This window comes from Pygocentrus nattereri, chromosome 6, assembly GCF_015220715.1.
Source record: "Pygocentrus nattereri isolate fPygNat1 chromosome 6, fPygNat1.pri, whole genome shotgun sequence".
In the NCBI taxonomy this organism is placed as follows: Eukaryota; Metazoa; Chordata; class Actinopteri; order Characiformes; family Serrasalmidae; genus Pygocentrus; species Pygocentrus nattereri.
In genome coordinates this window covers 30,226,954-30,242,167 of record NC_051216.1, presented here as the reverse complement: position 1 = coordinate 30,242,167, position 15,214 = coordinate 30,226,954, and the positions used below count along the sequence as shown (strand labels likewise).

Sequence of the window (15,214 nt, the reverse complement as noted above, 5' to 3'; positions counted from 1 at the left end):
GTAATTAAAAATGAATCTGTCAATTTCATGCTTTTGGTAGAACAAATAACATTGAATTTCTGACATCAAAATGCGTATTAAAAGATCAAAAGCCTTTCTATGTTAAGTGGAAAATGTAAATTTTCTTCAGTGATGGTTTGGTGAGGCCTGCAGGCTGTGTTGTCAGTCCACAGCATGTCTTCTTCAAAGACTTCAATTTTGAAAAATCCCGCTTCCTGTAACCCGCTGGGGGAAACTGTTATTTTCACACACCGCCAGCGTTAGCTGTTATTTATCATTGACCACGAATGGAGCAGTTTTTAGATTACCTAGAGAATAACCCACCTAAATTAGTGATTCAGATGGATTATTATGCTGTGCTGTATGTCTCCGCTTTGTCTCTATTAGCGAGCTGTTATTCAGAGTTTCCACAAGTGTGAGGAGAAACTCGCCAACAGCTGAGCTGAGCTGAGCTGGACTCGCAGTACAGCTAACATTAGCTCTGTCCCTCTGTCCCACCCACCCACGACGAAAACTTAGTTTTGTTGCTTTCACGACGAGCTTTTCAGTGTTTCCACCATGGAGCGCTTAGAGGTTGTGGTTGGCGACGACGACCCTGTTGGAGTGCATTTGATAGACCGCACAGACTGCCTGGTGGCGTGTGAGCTCTCCGAAGAGGTGTTCAGACACGAGCCGCTGAGGGTGAGTAGCTCACTGACCTAGTCTCTAACTGACCGGCTCCGTGTACGGCTGAAGTTGAGAGAACACGCAGTTCACTGTGGAAAGAGAGATTATTTAAGTGTACGGCTGATGTTAGCGTGGTAATAAATCCGCCAGGTTTCAGAAAGGCAGTGATTTTCCTTCTGAAGATGGGGGGAGTGACGAAGCCGCGGAACTTCTGACTTACACAGATCACATCTGTAGGTTACAGCGCTGCAAAAGTCAGAGACCACTCTTCATTTGATTTCCAGTCGGAAAGGAGGAGCAAGGAAACTTTCTGTGAAAAATGGCAGACAGTATTAAGTTACAGGGAAAATGGGACTCATAACAACAGTGCATGGCCTGATAGACCACCAGAACTGTCCCTATCAAATAAACAGTTCCTAGCTTTCATTTTTGAGAGAGAGGAGAACATCAAGCTCTTATATCTCTGTGTGTTTGTGAATACACCGGTCAGGCAAGACATTATGAGCACCTCCTTGTTTCTACACTCATTGTCCATTTTATCTGCTCCACTTACTCTATAGACACGCTTTGTAGTTCTACAGTTACAGACTGCAGTCCATCTCTTTCTCTGCATACTTTATTAGCCCCTTTTTACCCTGTTCTTCAGTGGTCAGGACCCCCATTGACCCTCACAGAGCAGGTACTGTTTGGGTGGTAGATCCTTCTCAGCACTGCAGTAACACTGACGTGGTGGTGTTAGTCTGTGTTGTGATTATACGAGTGGATCAGACACAGCAGTGTCCACTCACTGTCCACTCTATTAGATGATCCTACCTTGTCAGTAAAGCCTTGTAGATGTAAAGTCGGAGACAATAGCTTGTCTCTTGCTGTACAGTATGAGCTATTTATCCTCTAGTCCTTCATCAGTGGTCACAGCACGCTGTTGGCTGGATACTTTTGGTTGGTGGACAGTTCATTCCAGCAGTGACACTGAGCTGTTTAAAAACTCCATATGCAATGCTATGTCTGATCCACTCATACCAGCACCACCCAGAGAGCTGCATCTTTAGTTAAGAATACCAAAGACAGAAGACATCTGTTTTACACTAATGAACAGCATAACCTTTTAATAAGTTTATTTTCAGGCACCCTCCAAAAATGTAGATTTTAAGACATTAAGGGGGTCCAAGCAGTTAATTGGGAAATCCCAGGACCCCCTGTTTCGCACATTGATGGCTCAGCCAAGATGTGGTTTTGTGGTCAGATGAGAAAAATGGCACAATGGAGCTTTTTGGCCAGAATTGAAGCTGTCTTGTGGCACACACTTAACACTGTCCATTCCTCAACAAACAACATCCCAACAGTGAATGATGGGGGTGGCAGAATCCTGTTGTGGGGATGTTTTTCCTCAGTGGGTTCTGGGCATCTTGTTAAAATTAAGGACATATGGATGGTGCAAAATTCCAGAGGATACTACATCACAACCTGCTTCAGTCTATGGAAAAACCCTTCAGCAGGGCAGTGATCTCAAGCAACACATCAGTGGTTGAACAACAAAAAGATAATTCTTCTCGAATGTCAAAGTCCAGATCCAAAAATCTGCATTTCTGTTTGAAAATTGCAGAGCACAAGTGTCATCCTACCAATCTAGATAACCTGCAAACTGGATTTCACTGAAAATACTGCTTAGAGCAGTCTGTACAAGTGTTTTGTGTAATCCAGATGAATCAGATGACTTGCAAGAAGGTTGAATACTTTTGCAAGGCACTGTATATTTCTATTAAAGTCATGCTAAATATGACTTGTGGACTCATGATTTAAGTCAGAAGTTCCACGGTGTACTGTGCTCTTTCCCTCTGTAGTAAGAAATCACTACCTTTCTGAAACCAACTGTAAATTCTCTGGTTTGTGTGCCCTGACATGATCTATTTACCTGTTACCTGTTTACCTGTGAATCTAGGTGATAAAAATAATAAAATTCTGACTACTGATAAAAGCCGATTAGATGAAGGATTTGGTGATGTTATCTTATTGTATTAAAATATTTTTATTACATTTTTAATTTCATGGGTGTTTATTAGGTTCAACGTGGTCAGCAAAGCTGCTTGTTGTAGCCAGAGAACCTATATGCTTCTTATGCCTCTGATTAAGTACTTTTCTTAGTATGGAAGCTGTCATGGTGATTTTATTTCCATTAGTCACTATGACTGTGTTCACATAGTTTTATACAAAAGGATTTGCAGCAGTTTGTTGTGTATTGTTTTGCTAGGCTACAACAAGGTGCCGCTTACAGTAATGGTTATCTTATCGCTTTGATAACTGAGGAAAATTACTTAGCGTTATGGTTGATCTTTGGCAGCTCTGTGACAAACTGATTGGTGAATGTTTGTCCCATGAAATGGTAGAATATAAAGGGCAGAATGTCCTGTCCCTGTTAATGTAGCTCAGTCCTGACCATTTCCAAGCCTACTCTGGCACATTTTTTTTGTTTTTTTTTTCCCCAAATGGGTCAGAAAATCTAGCTAGGTGGAAACTGTGTTTATGAGGAACAGGAAAATCATCTACTGACAAAGTGAGATATTTACATTCTGAATGGAGAAACAGGCAAATGTGTTCCATGGTGTCTTGGATTGCGAAAACACAGAATCTGTGCCCCGTGAACTGTGAAGGTGAATGTATTTTCTAACCAGCTTATTTTTTCCTCTCTCTCCTTGTTTTTTGACATGTAAATCATTGGATCAAGCCTTAGGAAAAATGGCTGAACAAAAAAAAAATGTAAATAGATATTATACAGCATTTCATTAGAAGAACTTTCCTTTCATAAATCTGTCTAGAACTTTTTTTTTCTTCATGATGTACGTTGTTTTGAGTGGGTGTTGCACACACAAGAAATATCAATGCTACGTGATTAATACCAACTTTATTAAAGACATAGAAATGTGATTTCCATTATAAATCAGCTGCTGTTCTTTTTGAAAACCCAAATCTGCTATAAAAAAAATGTTATATCCAAAATTGTCAGATAGATATATATCATTTTGGAATGAAACTCATGTGTAATTTCTGTAGTGTGAATAAGCCTCTCAGAATTATTACGTCATCAGCTGATCACATTTATTTTAGATGGCAGTTATTTGGGATGATGACAGTTATTTAAGCCGACTGCAGTCATTGTCCACAGTTGTCACATTTTACAGTCATATTATGCTGCAGCAAACAAAAAGGGTGGATTGAGTTTAGGCAAATACATGTAAATGAAAGAAATATGTAAATGCATTTATTGTACCATGACTTGGCTTATGAAAACCATAAAATCATGTTTTTAATTTTATGTATTTATGCTAGCAGAATGTGTGTTTTAGGTTATTTTCACTCTGGTGAAGAACAGTGCTTAACTCTACCATAAATATCTACAGATACAAAGAATTATATAATGTGCATACAGTACTGATTCATACAGTGCAACCAGTGTTGGCTACGAAGTAAACATGGCTAGTAGTTATGGTGGGTAAAGCCACTGGAGGCTTGTATTTGAGTAGTTCCAGGCAAGAAAACACAACTAATTCTCTAATTAGTTCTAATAAAAGCTATTTTTGAACGATCCCTGGCGTTATTCATTTCTTATAACCTAAAGTGGATAAAAATGTGAATTGACATGGACTATAACTCTGTTAAATAAGTATTATTTTGAATAGGATATGGCCATGCGGTAGTCGGGGACAACCATCAGGCCAATATCACCAAATGCTGGATTGCATATCTGAGGAAACAAATGAATCTGATTGTCTTGTGTAACAAATCTGTCCTGAAATAGCAGAGACTCACAATGTGTAATGTGGTGCTGTCATTTGAGCAGTCCCTTATGTAGGATAGTAGTGTTTGCGTAGTTTGAGCTTGATGGCTTACTCTTAGATGACCACCTGAAGTGAAGTGCTTCAATAAAAAACAATTTATTATAAAGCTTAGTAGTTTGAAGGAGTTATATTTTTATTGTATCAATACCAACCAGTACTTATGGGTTATGTTGTGCAATCTTGAATGGTAAAGCTGGTAAACCTTAATCTCAAATTTATAGCACCTAAGGTCATTGTTAAATGCTACTCATGTGAAATGTTAAAAATATAATGCTATTGGACATTTGGTGTAACTAATAATAGTGTCACTTCATTTCCACTTATTTTAAAATAATTTTTAAAATTGCGCAGATAATGTTTAACAGCTTGATACAGTTATGCCACATTTCTCTGTTAGTGTCCATTTGAAGCATGAGACTTGTTAAAGGTTTAAGTCCATGCTTGGAACGATCTAAATAATACTTTAAGAATTCTCTGACAACATTGATTGTACCAAATTATCAACACAGATTCGACTGGTCAAACAGATTTCTTGCAATTTAGTTATCCCTGTGAAAAATCTCATAAATGCAAGTTGTTGGTCAGTTACTCATTAGCGTAGACCAATTTTTAAACTTGTGTCAAAATGCTAAGGCTGTAAGATTTGGACTGAGCCTGGACTTAATCAGCTGATTGTCTTGTGATGGAAGATTCCACAATGGTTTATGACTTTAATGGAAAGTCTGGAATGCACAAATGGAAAGCTAAAGTTCGTCTATTTTATGATTCAGGAAAGTCCTGTGAGGGACAGTGAGAATGAAACCAGAGAGCCATTAGAACTAAAGACAATGAGTCATGGAGGAACTTGACTTTAATGCGATGCTGCCAACTTTCCTTTATGAGCTTTGCACTTCTGCAGTGACCCATTGTGAACCACCATCTGTGGTTTAGATGTTGACTGGTGGTCTTCTGTGATCTAACCTACAAAATGACTAATACCTATACCTTTTGCTATACTGATACACACAAGCTATACTTATGCAGCCCGATTTTGCGGTGTTTTCCCGTAATGTTTATCAACAGCCATATTTCACTATAATTCTACTGCATATGTATAGGGTGGAAAAAGTATAGAAACTAGTGGTAAATAAATGACAGGCTTGTATTGGGTGAGTGGTTGATATACAATTTGTATTAATGTACATCAGAAAATGTAGTTAAAACAATCGCACAGCACTAGCTTACTTACTAAATGTTTGTTTTAATGGCTTCAAAACAGCACAGACATGTTTCTGTGGGGGGTTTTTTTTCTGCATTTGGTTCTTTTTTTGGTTTGTCACCCACTTATTCATGATTATTATACACTCACCGGCCACTGAGTTCAGTGTTCAGTTGCTTGTTAACACAAATAGCTAATCAGCCAATTACATGGCCGCAACTCAGTGCATTTAGGCATGTAGAGGTGGTCAAGACATCTTGCTGAAGTGCAGACCGAGCATCAGAATGGGGAAGAAAGGTGATTTAAGTGACTTTGAATGTAGCATGGCTGTTGGTGCCAGGCGGGCTGGTCTGAGTATTTCAGAAACTGCTGATCTACTGGGATTTTCACACACAGCCATCTCTAGGGTTTACAGAGAATGGTGTGAAAAAGAGAAAATATCCAGTGAGCGGCAGTTGTGTGGACGAAAATGCCTTGTTGATGTGAGAGGTCAGAGGAGAATGGGCAGACTGGTTCCAGATGATAGAAAGACAACAGTCACTCAAATAACCAACCAAAATCTCTGAGGATGTTTCCAACATCTTGTTGAAAGTCTGCCACGAAGAATTAAGGCAGTTCTGAAGGCAAAAAAGGGTCCAACCTTTTACTAGCAAGGTGTACCTAATGAAGTGGCCGGTGAGTGTAGATTAAAGGTCATAACCGATTACTGTCGAGATGAAAAGCAATTTTAAAATATCAATATATTGTAACAGTCATTTATAGATCTCATTATTTTCCTTTTTTAAAGCCATAGGTATTTTATAGTAATATTCACCATATCTAAGACAGTTTTGTGGATTTGTGGATTCACTGTATAAGTCATTAAGAATAAACCAGATGGAATCATGCACTTTTGAGGAGAAATTTTAATAGAGATGTTTAATAGAGATCACCCTTTTGTCTATTCTCCCAACAGAGAGCAGGACCAAACAACAGTTGTAGACAGTGTAATCACCCTCAACTGGCCCAAACAATCTTCCCCCTCTAAGTCTCAAGGTTATGTCCCCATGAAGGAGAGGCGCAGAACAGTACAGAAAATTCTAAGATGATCTAGAAGGCTCTGCCCCTTAGAGACAGAATGGCTCTTCTGATTGACAGAATAAGCATATGAGTTATACAATCAACCACTTTCCAAAAGTTTGTGCCAAAGTGGAGCAATGAAGCCAAAGGCCTTTTCACATGGAAAAAAAAACAAACCGAACTAAGGCAGAGCCTTGAACCCTTCCAAACACACACACAGTGCTGCAACAGAGCTGCAGCTGTGTGTCACTGTCCAAGTACCTGTTCTGATTTTTGTTGCCCCGCTTTCCAGGGTACTAAGCATGCCAAGCCAGGATGTATGGGTGGATGTAGAAACAGCGCAGTCATTATTATATTATGATTACAGAATCATTGTGTGGTGTCTTGATTTGTGTGAGAAAGTTAAAGAACCCCTGGCTACTTTCACGGTTCTGTTACATGATGGGAAACGACCCAATGGACTGATAGTTCTAGGTATGGATTCATAGCTGTAATCGCAACTGACACGCTTAAATGCTGTGATTGTGATGCAGGAAAGGGGATCTTTTTTGCTTCAGGTCACAGATCAGAGAACGCTCACACACTAATGTTAGGATTAGGTTAGGTGCATTTCACTGGGTGAGTGGGGGTCTCTTTGTTCCCTAAAATCCCTGTACGTAGGAATGGACATGCCTTTAAGAATATGGCTTCTAGATTTGAACCTTGAGTAGATGCAGGAGTGGAGTGTAGTAGTAGACTACGTGGTGGAGCAGAGGATCACCCAAATTGTCATATCCTACTATTGTGCCTTTTTTACCTTCCCATTTGAACTTACTCATGTCAACAGTTGGGTGGTCCAGCTACAGAACCAATGCTTTGGTTGTGAGATGAATGGACCCCCCCCTCCAGCTTACTCAAATACACCTTAGCCTCAAACACCTCATTTCCATGCTGGGTAATTCCATGCAGCTCATAGCCGTCAGACTTGGGACCCTTGCTAGTTAATCTCTAAACTTCCCTGGATTGATTCCATTATTTTGGTAGCTGGAGTTTGTAGTGCTTATGAATTGGAAAGAAAAAAATATGTATATAAATTCTACTTAACAGTTAATTCTAGTAGTGATTCCACCTCTGCAGACTTGGTGTGCAGTAGCCTTATATGAGTGTTACCAGCTGCTGCAAGGCAGTAGACGGAACTGACTGAGGGAGTATGAGGTTTTATGTAAAACGCCACCTGTCTGAGAAACTTCACATCCCTGCAGCAAGTGACTGCAGCTTCACATAACACCGTGTGGCTCTACATTTTCCATTCTACATTCTTTCCCTGTGTTTTATTTTGGTTTCACATTTCTATTTTTCCACTGCCTCATGAGTGGTCTTCCTTCACTGGAACAATGGTCGTTTTCAGCAAACACGCACACACCCCAGGTGATGTCTACACTGAATCATAGACTAATAAGCATTTAGAAAAAAACTGTGTCATCTCAGTGGTTATGACATAATGTTCGGACTATTTAACCTGATTTTAAGGCCTCATCAGAAAGACTGAGATAAACACAGAAGCAGAGTTGCGTTTGTTGGACCTGCCAGACGTGGAGAGAAAGACGTCATGTAGTGTAAAAATAAGTCTGACGTCTTGGAGCTGAATGCCACTTAAAGTGATGGAATGGCTGCACTGCAATAGGGACAAATCCACCAGCTCCGCAATCAGAGACAGTGTGAGGGATGGAGCAAAAAAAGACAGAGAGAGAGAGAGAGAGAGAGAGAGAGAGACAGACATGAAGGGAATTAACACCCATGGAAAGTATGCTGCAGGGAGCTCTTGATAACACAGCTGCCTCTTTGCACAGCTCAGCTGATTTAGATTTTCCATCCAGCCCCACATGAAGGGGAGGGCGGGGTGGGACAGCGAGAGGAGTTTGTGTATGAGTGAATGAAAACGGAGTGATAGATCATGGTTTTCCAGTCCTGATTTCCCAGTAGGAATGCGCGAGAGCAGCACTGAAACTGGCAGAATTGGGTTTCTTGCTGTATGGAAGGCAGTGGCACATATTTTCCATTGCCAGGCCTCATACTCTCGGTCTGATTACAGATTACTCAGCACAGACAGCAGTCTGGGTGGAGAGTGGTCAGGGTGGGCGGGGCCTCCGTCTTTTCCTGATTGGGCGGGGCCTGTTGCTGTAGCGCTGGGGAAGGCTCTTGTATAAGAAGCGGAGGGCAGGCTAGCCTGCGCTCACTGAGCCTCGCATACGTTTAGCCAGTGGTGCAGCAGCTCAGCGCTTTCCAGAAGGTTCTCTACATCGCTTTGATGTAAACTTACTTCTATCGTACCATATATATTTTTAAAATTTTTCTTTTCTTTCAACCATAACGAAACCAAAGCTCATTTCGGCTGTACTATTTCCGGCACTGAGCTCTGACGTTTCTCGGGCGCAGCCTTGACTTCGACAGAGGTGGTGTGAAAAGAGGAAGAAAGGGGGGAATAGCTGCAGGCACCCAGCAGGGGAGGAACAGGATTTATTTCTGATACGACTTCGTTTTTATTGCCCTCACGCTGGGGAAGGCAAAACGGACCCCTCTTCTCCACCCCTCCTGCCCTCTACGATCACTCACTCCTCAAGTCCTCCGGAGGATCCAGCGAGCATCCGTCATGCATTTGAAAACCATGAAGTGCAACCGTTTTTGCCTTATCGCCTCCTTGGAGGACCAGGATATGTTTAACAGACCTGAGGCCAGGGTAGGGGTCTTGTTTTTTTGCTTGAATGTGACCACAAATGATCTTTTCTTTGCCTCAGAGAAGAGGTGTAAGTGATGAGCTGTAATCTAGATGGTAAAGGTGTTGGCATGTTCAGGCTGATGAAATATGACCTGATGCAGTTGTCTTCATTTCTTTACAGTGTAAAGCTGCGTGATGTGGATAGAAGAGCACATTGCAGTTAATTTGATGCAAATTTCTGTCCATAATGAACAAAAGCTTAGGACTGGGACCACAGTACTTTAATCATGAATGGTTTCTGACTTAAGAGCACATTTCGTTCTGGCATTGTTAGTGATGTAGTTAGTAATATTATGGATGAATAGTATACAGAAAAAACCATTATGTTCGTATGAAATTCAGAATGTTTGTTACTGTGATGAGGTGTTTAAGAAATGGTTTAGAAAAGTAAAAAAAATGACTCCCCTTAACCCAAATATAACTAGCCAAGACACATTTGGTGTCCATTGTTTGTGTCTTTAGTTGTGCGCCAGAGCTAAGAGACTAATGTAACTAACAATTAATGCAAGTCTATGTAACCCAATTGGTTTATAATATTAGCCTCATAGCTACACTGCAAAATTTCGAAAGCAAACTTCATATGCTAAACTTTTTTTTTTTTTTTAGTGAATTATGACTTCATTGTTTGTGATATTGTCTTTCCATATTAAGACCTAATACACATCTGCTGTTAAAGATCTTGGTAATATTATCAGTTCTTCAGCTTTTGAGTCATATGTTGGCTGAGTAATGAGTAAGTCAGTGACTAAGGGTTAGTTAGAAATAGAGAAAGACATGACAAAAATGGAAATGGGGTCAAAGAAGGAATGCGCAGAGGTGGGATGATAGTTGCAGTACGTGGAGAGACCGTTTTCTGACGCGAGTGGTTGAGGACACGCAGTGCTGGAATACAGACATGCAGCAGTGAAAGGACTGAGGTTCAGTGGTTCAGATGGAGGGTGGTCAGATTCTCCATGATGTTTTGTGTGGAGCCTGATCCAATATTCTCTCTCTCTCTCTCTCTCTCTCTCTCTCTCTCTCTCTCTCTCTCTCTCTCTCTCTCTCTCTCTCTCTCTCTCTCTCTCTCTCTCTCTCTCTCATCTGTGATCCCACAGTCTGCAATCATTCTCGCTCGTTACCTTGGAAACCAATATCTTGCGGAGTGCTCTTAGACACAGTCATTTGTAGCCCTTGTATTGCATTAACATTTTGTGCGTCACTAAGGATTAAAATAGTAACACTTATACAATGTCAATCTGTCACAGTTGAAAGCAAGAAGAATATTTTGTACCAAGTGTGTATTAATTCCTGTTTTTCTTTCCTCCCTCAGGCTAGTTTTGAGGAACTCTTCCGTGCCTTTGATAGGGAGGCTACTTTCCAGTTTTTCAAGAGCTTCAGGCGGGTCAGAATTAACTTCACTAATGCTCTCGCTGCTGCAGAAGCAAGAGCAAAACTCCACAAGAGTGACTTCAATGGCAGAGAAGTGCGACTTTTCTTTGCTCAGGTGTGTTGCAGTTATTTTGACAGACAACAAATTGTGAATTATTTCAGTAACTGAGCCTTCTGGCTACTTTAACTGTTAATTTTCCAGTTCCTTTAGTCACTCCTCCACATGATCCATCCTTCTTTTTTAGTCTGTACATATAGGAAGTCCACGCCTGGAGCCTCCTAAACCGGATAAGCAGTTCCTCCTCTCTCCACCTCCTTCTCCTCCTGTGGGCTGGGAACAGGCTCAGGATGCCACACCTGTCATCAACTATGACCTCATCTGTGCCATCGCAAGACTTGGTCCAGGTGCCAAATGCACACAAGAAAACCTGTCCTTCAAGCTTAAACGCAAATATCTTGATATTTCATTAGAACTACATTAAAGTCTAAAATCCCTTAAAACTATGAAATAGTTATGTTACTATAGACTAGTTATGTTGCTTCAGCCAAGTATTGCATATTTTTGGAGAAAACATAAAAATATGTAAGTTTTGTGTATGTGAACAAATTGTACCATTCACTCCCTAATCCACATGTCCTAGAAGCCCAGACATTTACATAGTCAATTTAATGGTTATTTTAATTTTATGGTTATTTTAGTGCAAAATTATTTACTGAGTTTAACATTGTAAAATAAATAAACAGCAAACATAAAACATGCCATAACATAAGCACAGAACACATTTTATGTTGTTTTTGTCCCGAGGTATGTCAGATGCATCAAATAAATGGTAATTGTGCCAGTATGTGCACAAGTGTGTTCTTTGTAGAGAATGTGTTTTCTCATTTTCACTTAGAAAATCAACATGTACATAAAGTAGCACAATGTAATTTGACATGGGGCACCTAGACTTTTGCGTGCGACCCTGTAGCCCCTATTGAACCTGCCACAGTATAGCCCCGCCCTTTCACATTGAAACTTCCAGCTGCTTTTTGAACAAGACACAATACAGGACATCTAATCAGAATAAAGGTCATTTACATATGAATAAAATATGATTGCTTTTATAGAATGTAGTATTACTGATGGGCTAAATGAACGAAGATAACCTTTGTCTTTGTTTCTCTCTGTTGCAGGAGAGAAGTATGAGCTCCACTCTGGAACCCCCACTACTCCCAGCGTGGTGGTGCACGTATGCGAGAGTGACCAGGACAGCTCTGGCGCCGAGGACGACATGGAGGGTTTTAGACGTCCACGTCCCAAAATCATCCAGACCCGGCGTCCCGATTACATCCCAGCCATCACACAGTGAGCCCGAGAAGTGTCTCACTACGCCGTTGTTTATGCTTTACCATCTCGGGGGCTGATAGGAGGCCAGGTGTGGCATGCAGTCAGTCTGTCCCTCTAGAGGAGGCCTTGAGCCTGAGCCCAGCCCTGTGGAGAAAGAAATACTGTACATGTCCACTGTCTTGCAGGGGAAGGGGTTTCATTGCATGCATTTGTTGATAAAGTGGCTCTTTTCTCCACACTTAAAGGTCAAGGGGGTTTCAGGAATGCAAATTCCATTGGTGTCTATGACTACGGAGAAGAAAAGTCTCCAGTAGTGAGTTTATTTCCTTTATCTCGGGAAGCATGCTTTATCCCAGTACGAAGGTGTGGCATTTGTCTGAAGAAATCTATTATGGACTTTCCATTTTTAGTTTTTTTTCTTTAATCAGCAGTTCACTTTTTTTTGCTTTTTTTTTTTTTTTTTTTTAAATAATGTTTCCATCAGCTGAAACAGGAGGCAATAATATTCCTATGCCTTTTGTAGGAATATCGATTAATATTAGGATTTGGAAGGTTGCAGTTATGGGCAATACATTTTTATATGCTGGTAGTTAAGATTGCTCCATTTGTTGGCTATTAATCCCCTGAATCTTTTTTTAGAAATTGTTCTGTCTAAAAAAAAATAATAAATTGTTTGTTAAATGAGCAGTTTTGCCATGACTGTAAATCTAATTTAATTATGTAAGTATTTTTGGTCAGTAAAAATGACATCTTGGCCCAATTTTATCCTGACTGTAAGTTTGTATGGATACTTTGTTTCTCACGTCTGAAATTTGCAATTTTACATTCATGTAATTCAGGACCACAACACTGTAAAGCAATCGGATTGAGGATGAGGGAAGACTGTTATGCTCTTTACCAGAATTTGCACAAGTTACATTTGTTACATGGTAAAAGTGAGCTTAGCAATGTCTGTCCCATGCCTTTTCATGTTGTATAGTTACCTCATTGTAATGTCTTAATTGTCTGACTACTCACAAATTTGTAAAAAAAAAAAAAAAGAAGAAAAAAAATTTGCTTGATTTCAACAGTGCTGTTAACTTACTAATGGCTTGGATGTATGTACTAAAACGTCTGCATAAACAATCATAACCAAAGTAATAAAAAAGGAACTTACACGGCAATGACGTCTGTTCAGTTTTTGTCGTCGTTTCAGTTTGTCTGGTACGTTCTTTTAAAACTGAATCGTGATGTTGAGCCCACATACCACTGAAGTGTTTCTATGGATTCCGCCGTTTTCAAAGAATGAGTCAGCACTGTGTGTACTGTTACGAAGCAGCAGTGATGCATGCAGAGGACTTTTCAAGGTGAAGCGTGGATTTGTCTTGAAATAGAATCCATGAGCCTCAAAAGCCCTGGCATGTCATCACATATGCCTGTTTCAATGCGCACCATTGTTCCCTCTCTGCTGTGGAGCTATTCATCTGCAAGGTCATGGAGAAAGGGTAGGGAGTGATGTGTCTACTCTCATTCCTCAGTCTGATCCTCAGTGTGTCTGCCTTCAGATGTTCCTTTATTACTCATTTGTAAGGGCAGAAATTTCAATTTTTTGTGCTGTACATCGTGGACCTGGTCTTATGAATTAAAGTAAAAGTTTCTATGTTCTGACGTTGTATGGAAATATTCAAGCTTGCAAACATTTCCATAATGCTCCAGTGATTTCAAGGGGAATTCCACCAGTTCTTCAGCATTTCTTCACTAAATGTGAACAACGATGTAAACAAGGTCACTCGGACCAGACCAAGGTCCATCAAACAGTGTGCCATTCCAGAAAAAGTTACCGAGAATTGTTCAGTGGTGCTGCCCAAGACACTGATTTACGGTAGTTTTTGGATAAGATTTTGATTTTATTTCATCTGTTTATGGTAGATGGGGACATTCATGATGTTTTAAGCCTTGTATCCGAAGAAAACTTGTTTTGGATTTCTCACTGTTACCATCACCAACATTCCACATAAAAACTCAGAAGACACATTTGGGTTCACTGGTCATTTTGGATAGTAAAAATCTCAATTTAATTGTAGACTAAATTACTCTTAAATCTTTTCTCCACTGTTAAGAAATCTCAGTTGGCAAGTTTCTCTAGAAAGTTGCATTTCACATTATTTCAGTAGTAATGCAGAACAACACCTATTGTCTTTCTACATTGTAAAGGCCATTCGAATTACTTCATGGAACTGTAAAATGAAAGAGCTCTTTGTCTGACCAGTCATGTGGAGGCTGTGCAGTTATCAGGAGGGGGATTTCTATTGTTTTTCCACTGAGGAGACAGATGACCTTGAATCTTTTTAGATTCATTAAATGTGTTGATGTCCTGAGCGGGATGTGTGTAGGGGGCAGGGTGGTTCATATACAATGATGAAAGTGTGTTTAGGGGAGGGAACCACCCCCTTGAAGACTGTCCCTTTTTGACCATCACTTTTAGATGAGCCACAAGGAAGGTGTTTCCACACTCAACCCTGAACTTCATATATTCTTTAATACGTTTCCTACAAGCTCCATTCATCACTGAAGACCAAAAGGTAGGTTACATCTTTCCAACAGACATTCTCTGTTTATTGTTCATGTCTTAAATTTCAACCTGCCCAGGAACAGAGCTGAAATGTTAAAATGCTGATTAGTGTGTTTTCTTCCATTTAAAAAACAGGTTGCCTGTTTCTATTGTGCATATGTGTGACTGCATGCTGTTATTGGTTTAGATTGTAACTGTACACAGCCTTTCCATTGAGAATGCCTGTGGGTAACACTATATTTGACAGTCCTCTATGTCCAGGTAAATGTGAAGTGCAGACTGCAAAGTACTGTCATTATCATTATCATTGGGTAACGTGATTGTAAGTTCCAAGGCATTTTAACTAAATTACACCTAAATTGCACTGAACTGCCCAGTAGATTCTGGATATAAACTGGCTAAATGTGTGGTACAAACCCCGAAAACACTGTGTATTCTGGGTAAACTGACAGTA

The 15,214-nt window shown here is 40.2% G+C and overlaps 1 protein-coding gene across 2 annotated transcripts; it reads left to right on the top strand.

Annotated features, from left to right (window-relative positions):
• Positions 1–240: 240 nt before the first annotated feature.
• On the top strand, positions 241–13,372 carry rcan1a (regulator of calcineurin 1a). Of its 2 annotated transcripts, none has more exons than XM_017695320.2 (4): positions 241–681; positions 10,821–10,994; positions 11,125–11,284; positions 12,056–13,372. In XM_017695320.2, the coding sequence occupies exons 1-4, from the start codon at positions 559–561 to the stop codon at positions 12,229–12,231; spliced, it is 633 nt and encodes a 210-aa protein (XP_017550809.1). In that variant the 5' UTR covers positions 241–558; the 3' UTR covers positions 12,232–13,372. The 2 variants fall into 2 exon arrangements, with proteins under 2 accessions (XP_017550809.1, XP_017550810.1); XM_017695321.2 differs by lacking the exon at positions 241–681 and adding an exon at positions 8,943–9,472.
• Positions 13,373–15,214: the final 1,842 nt, after the last annotated feature.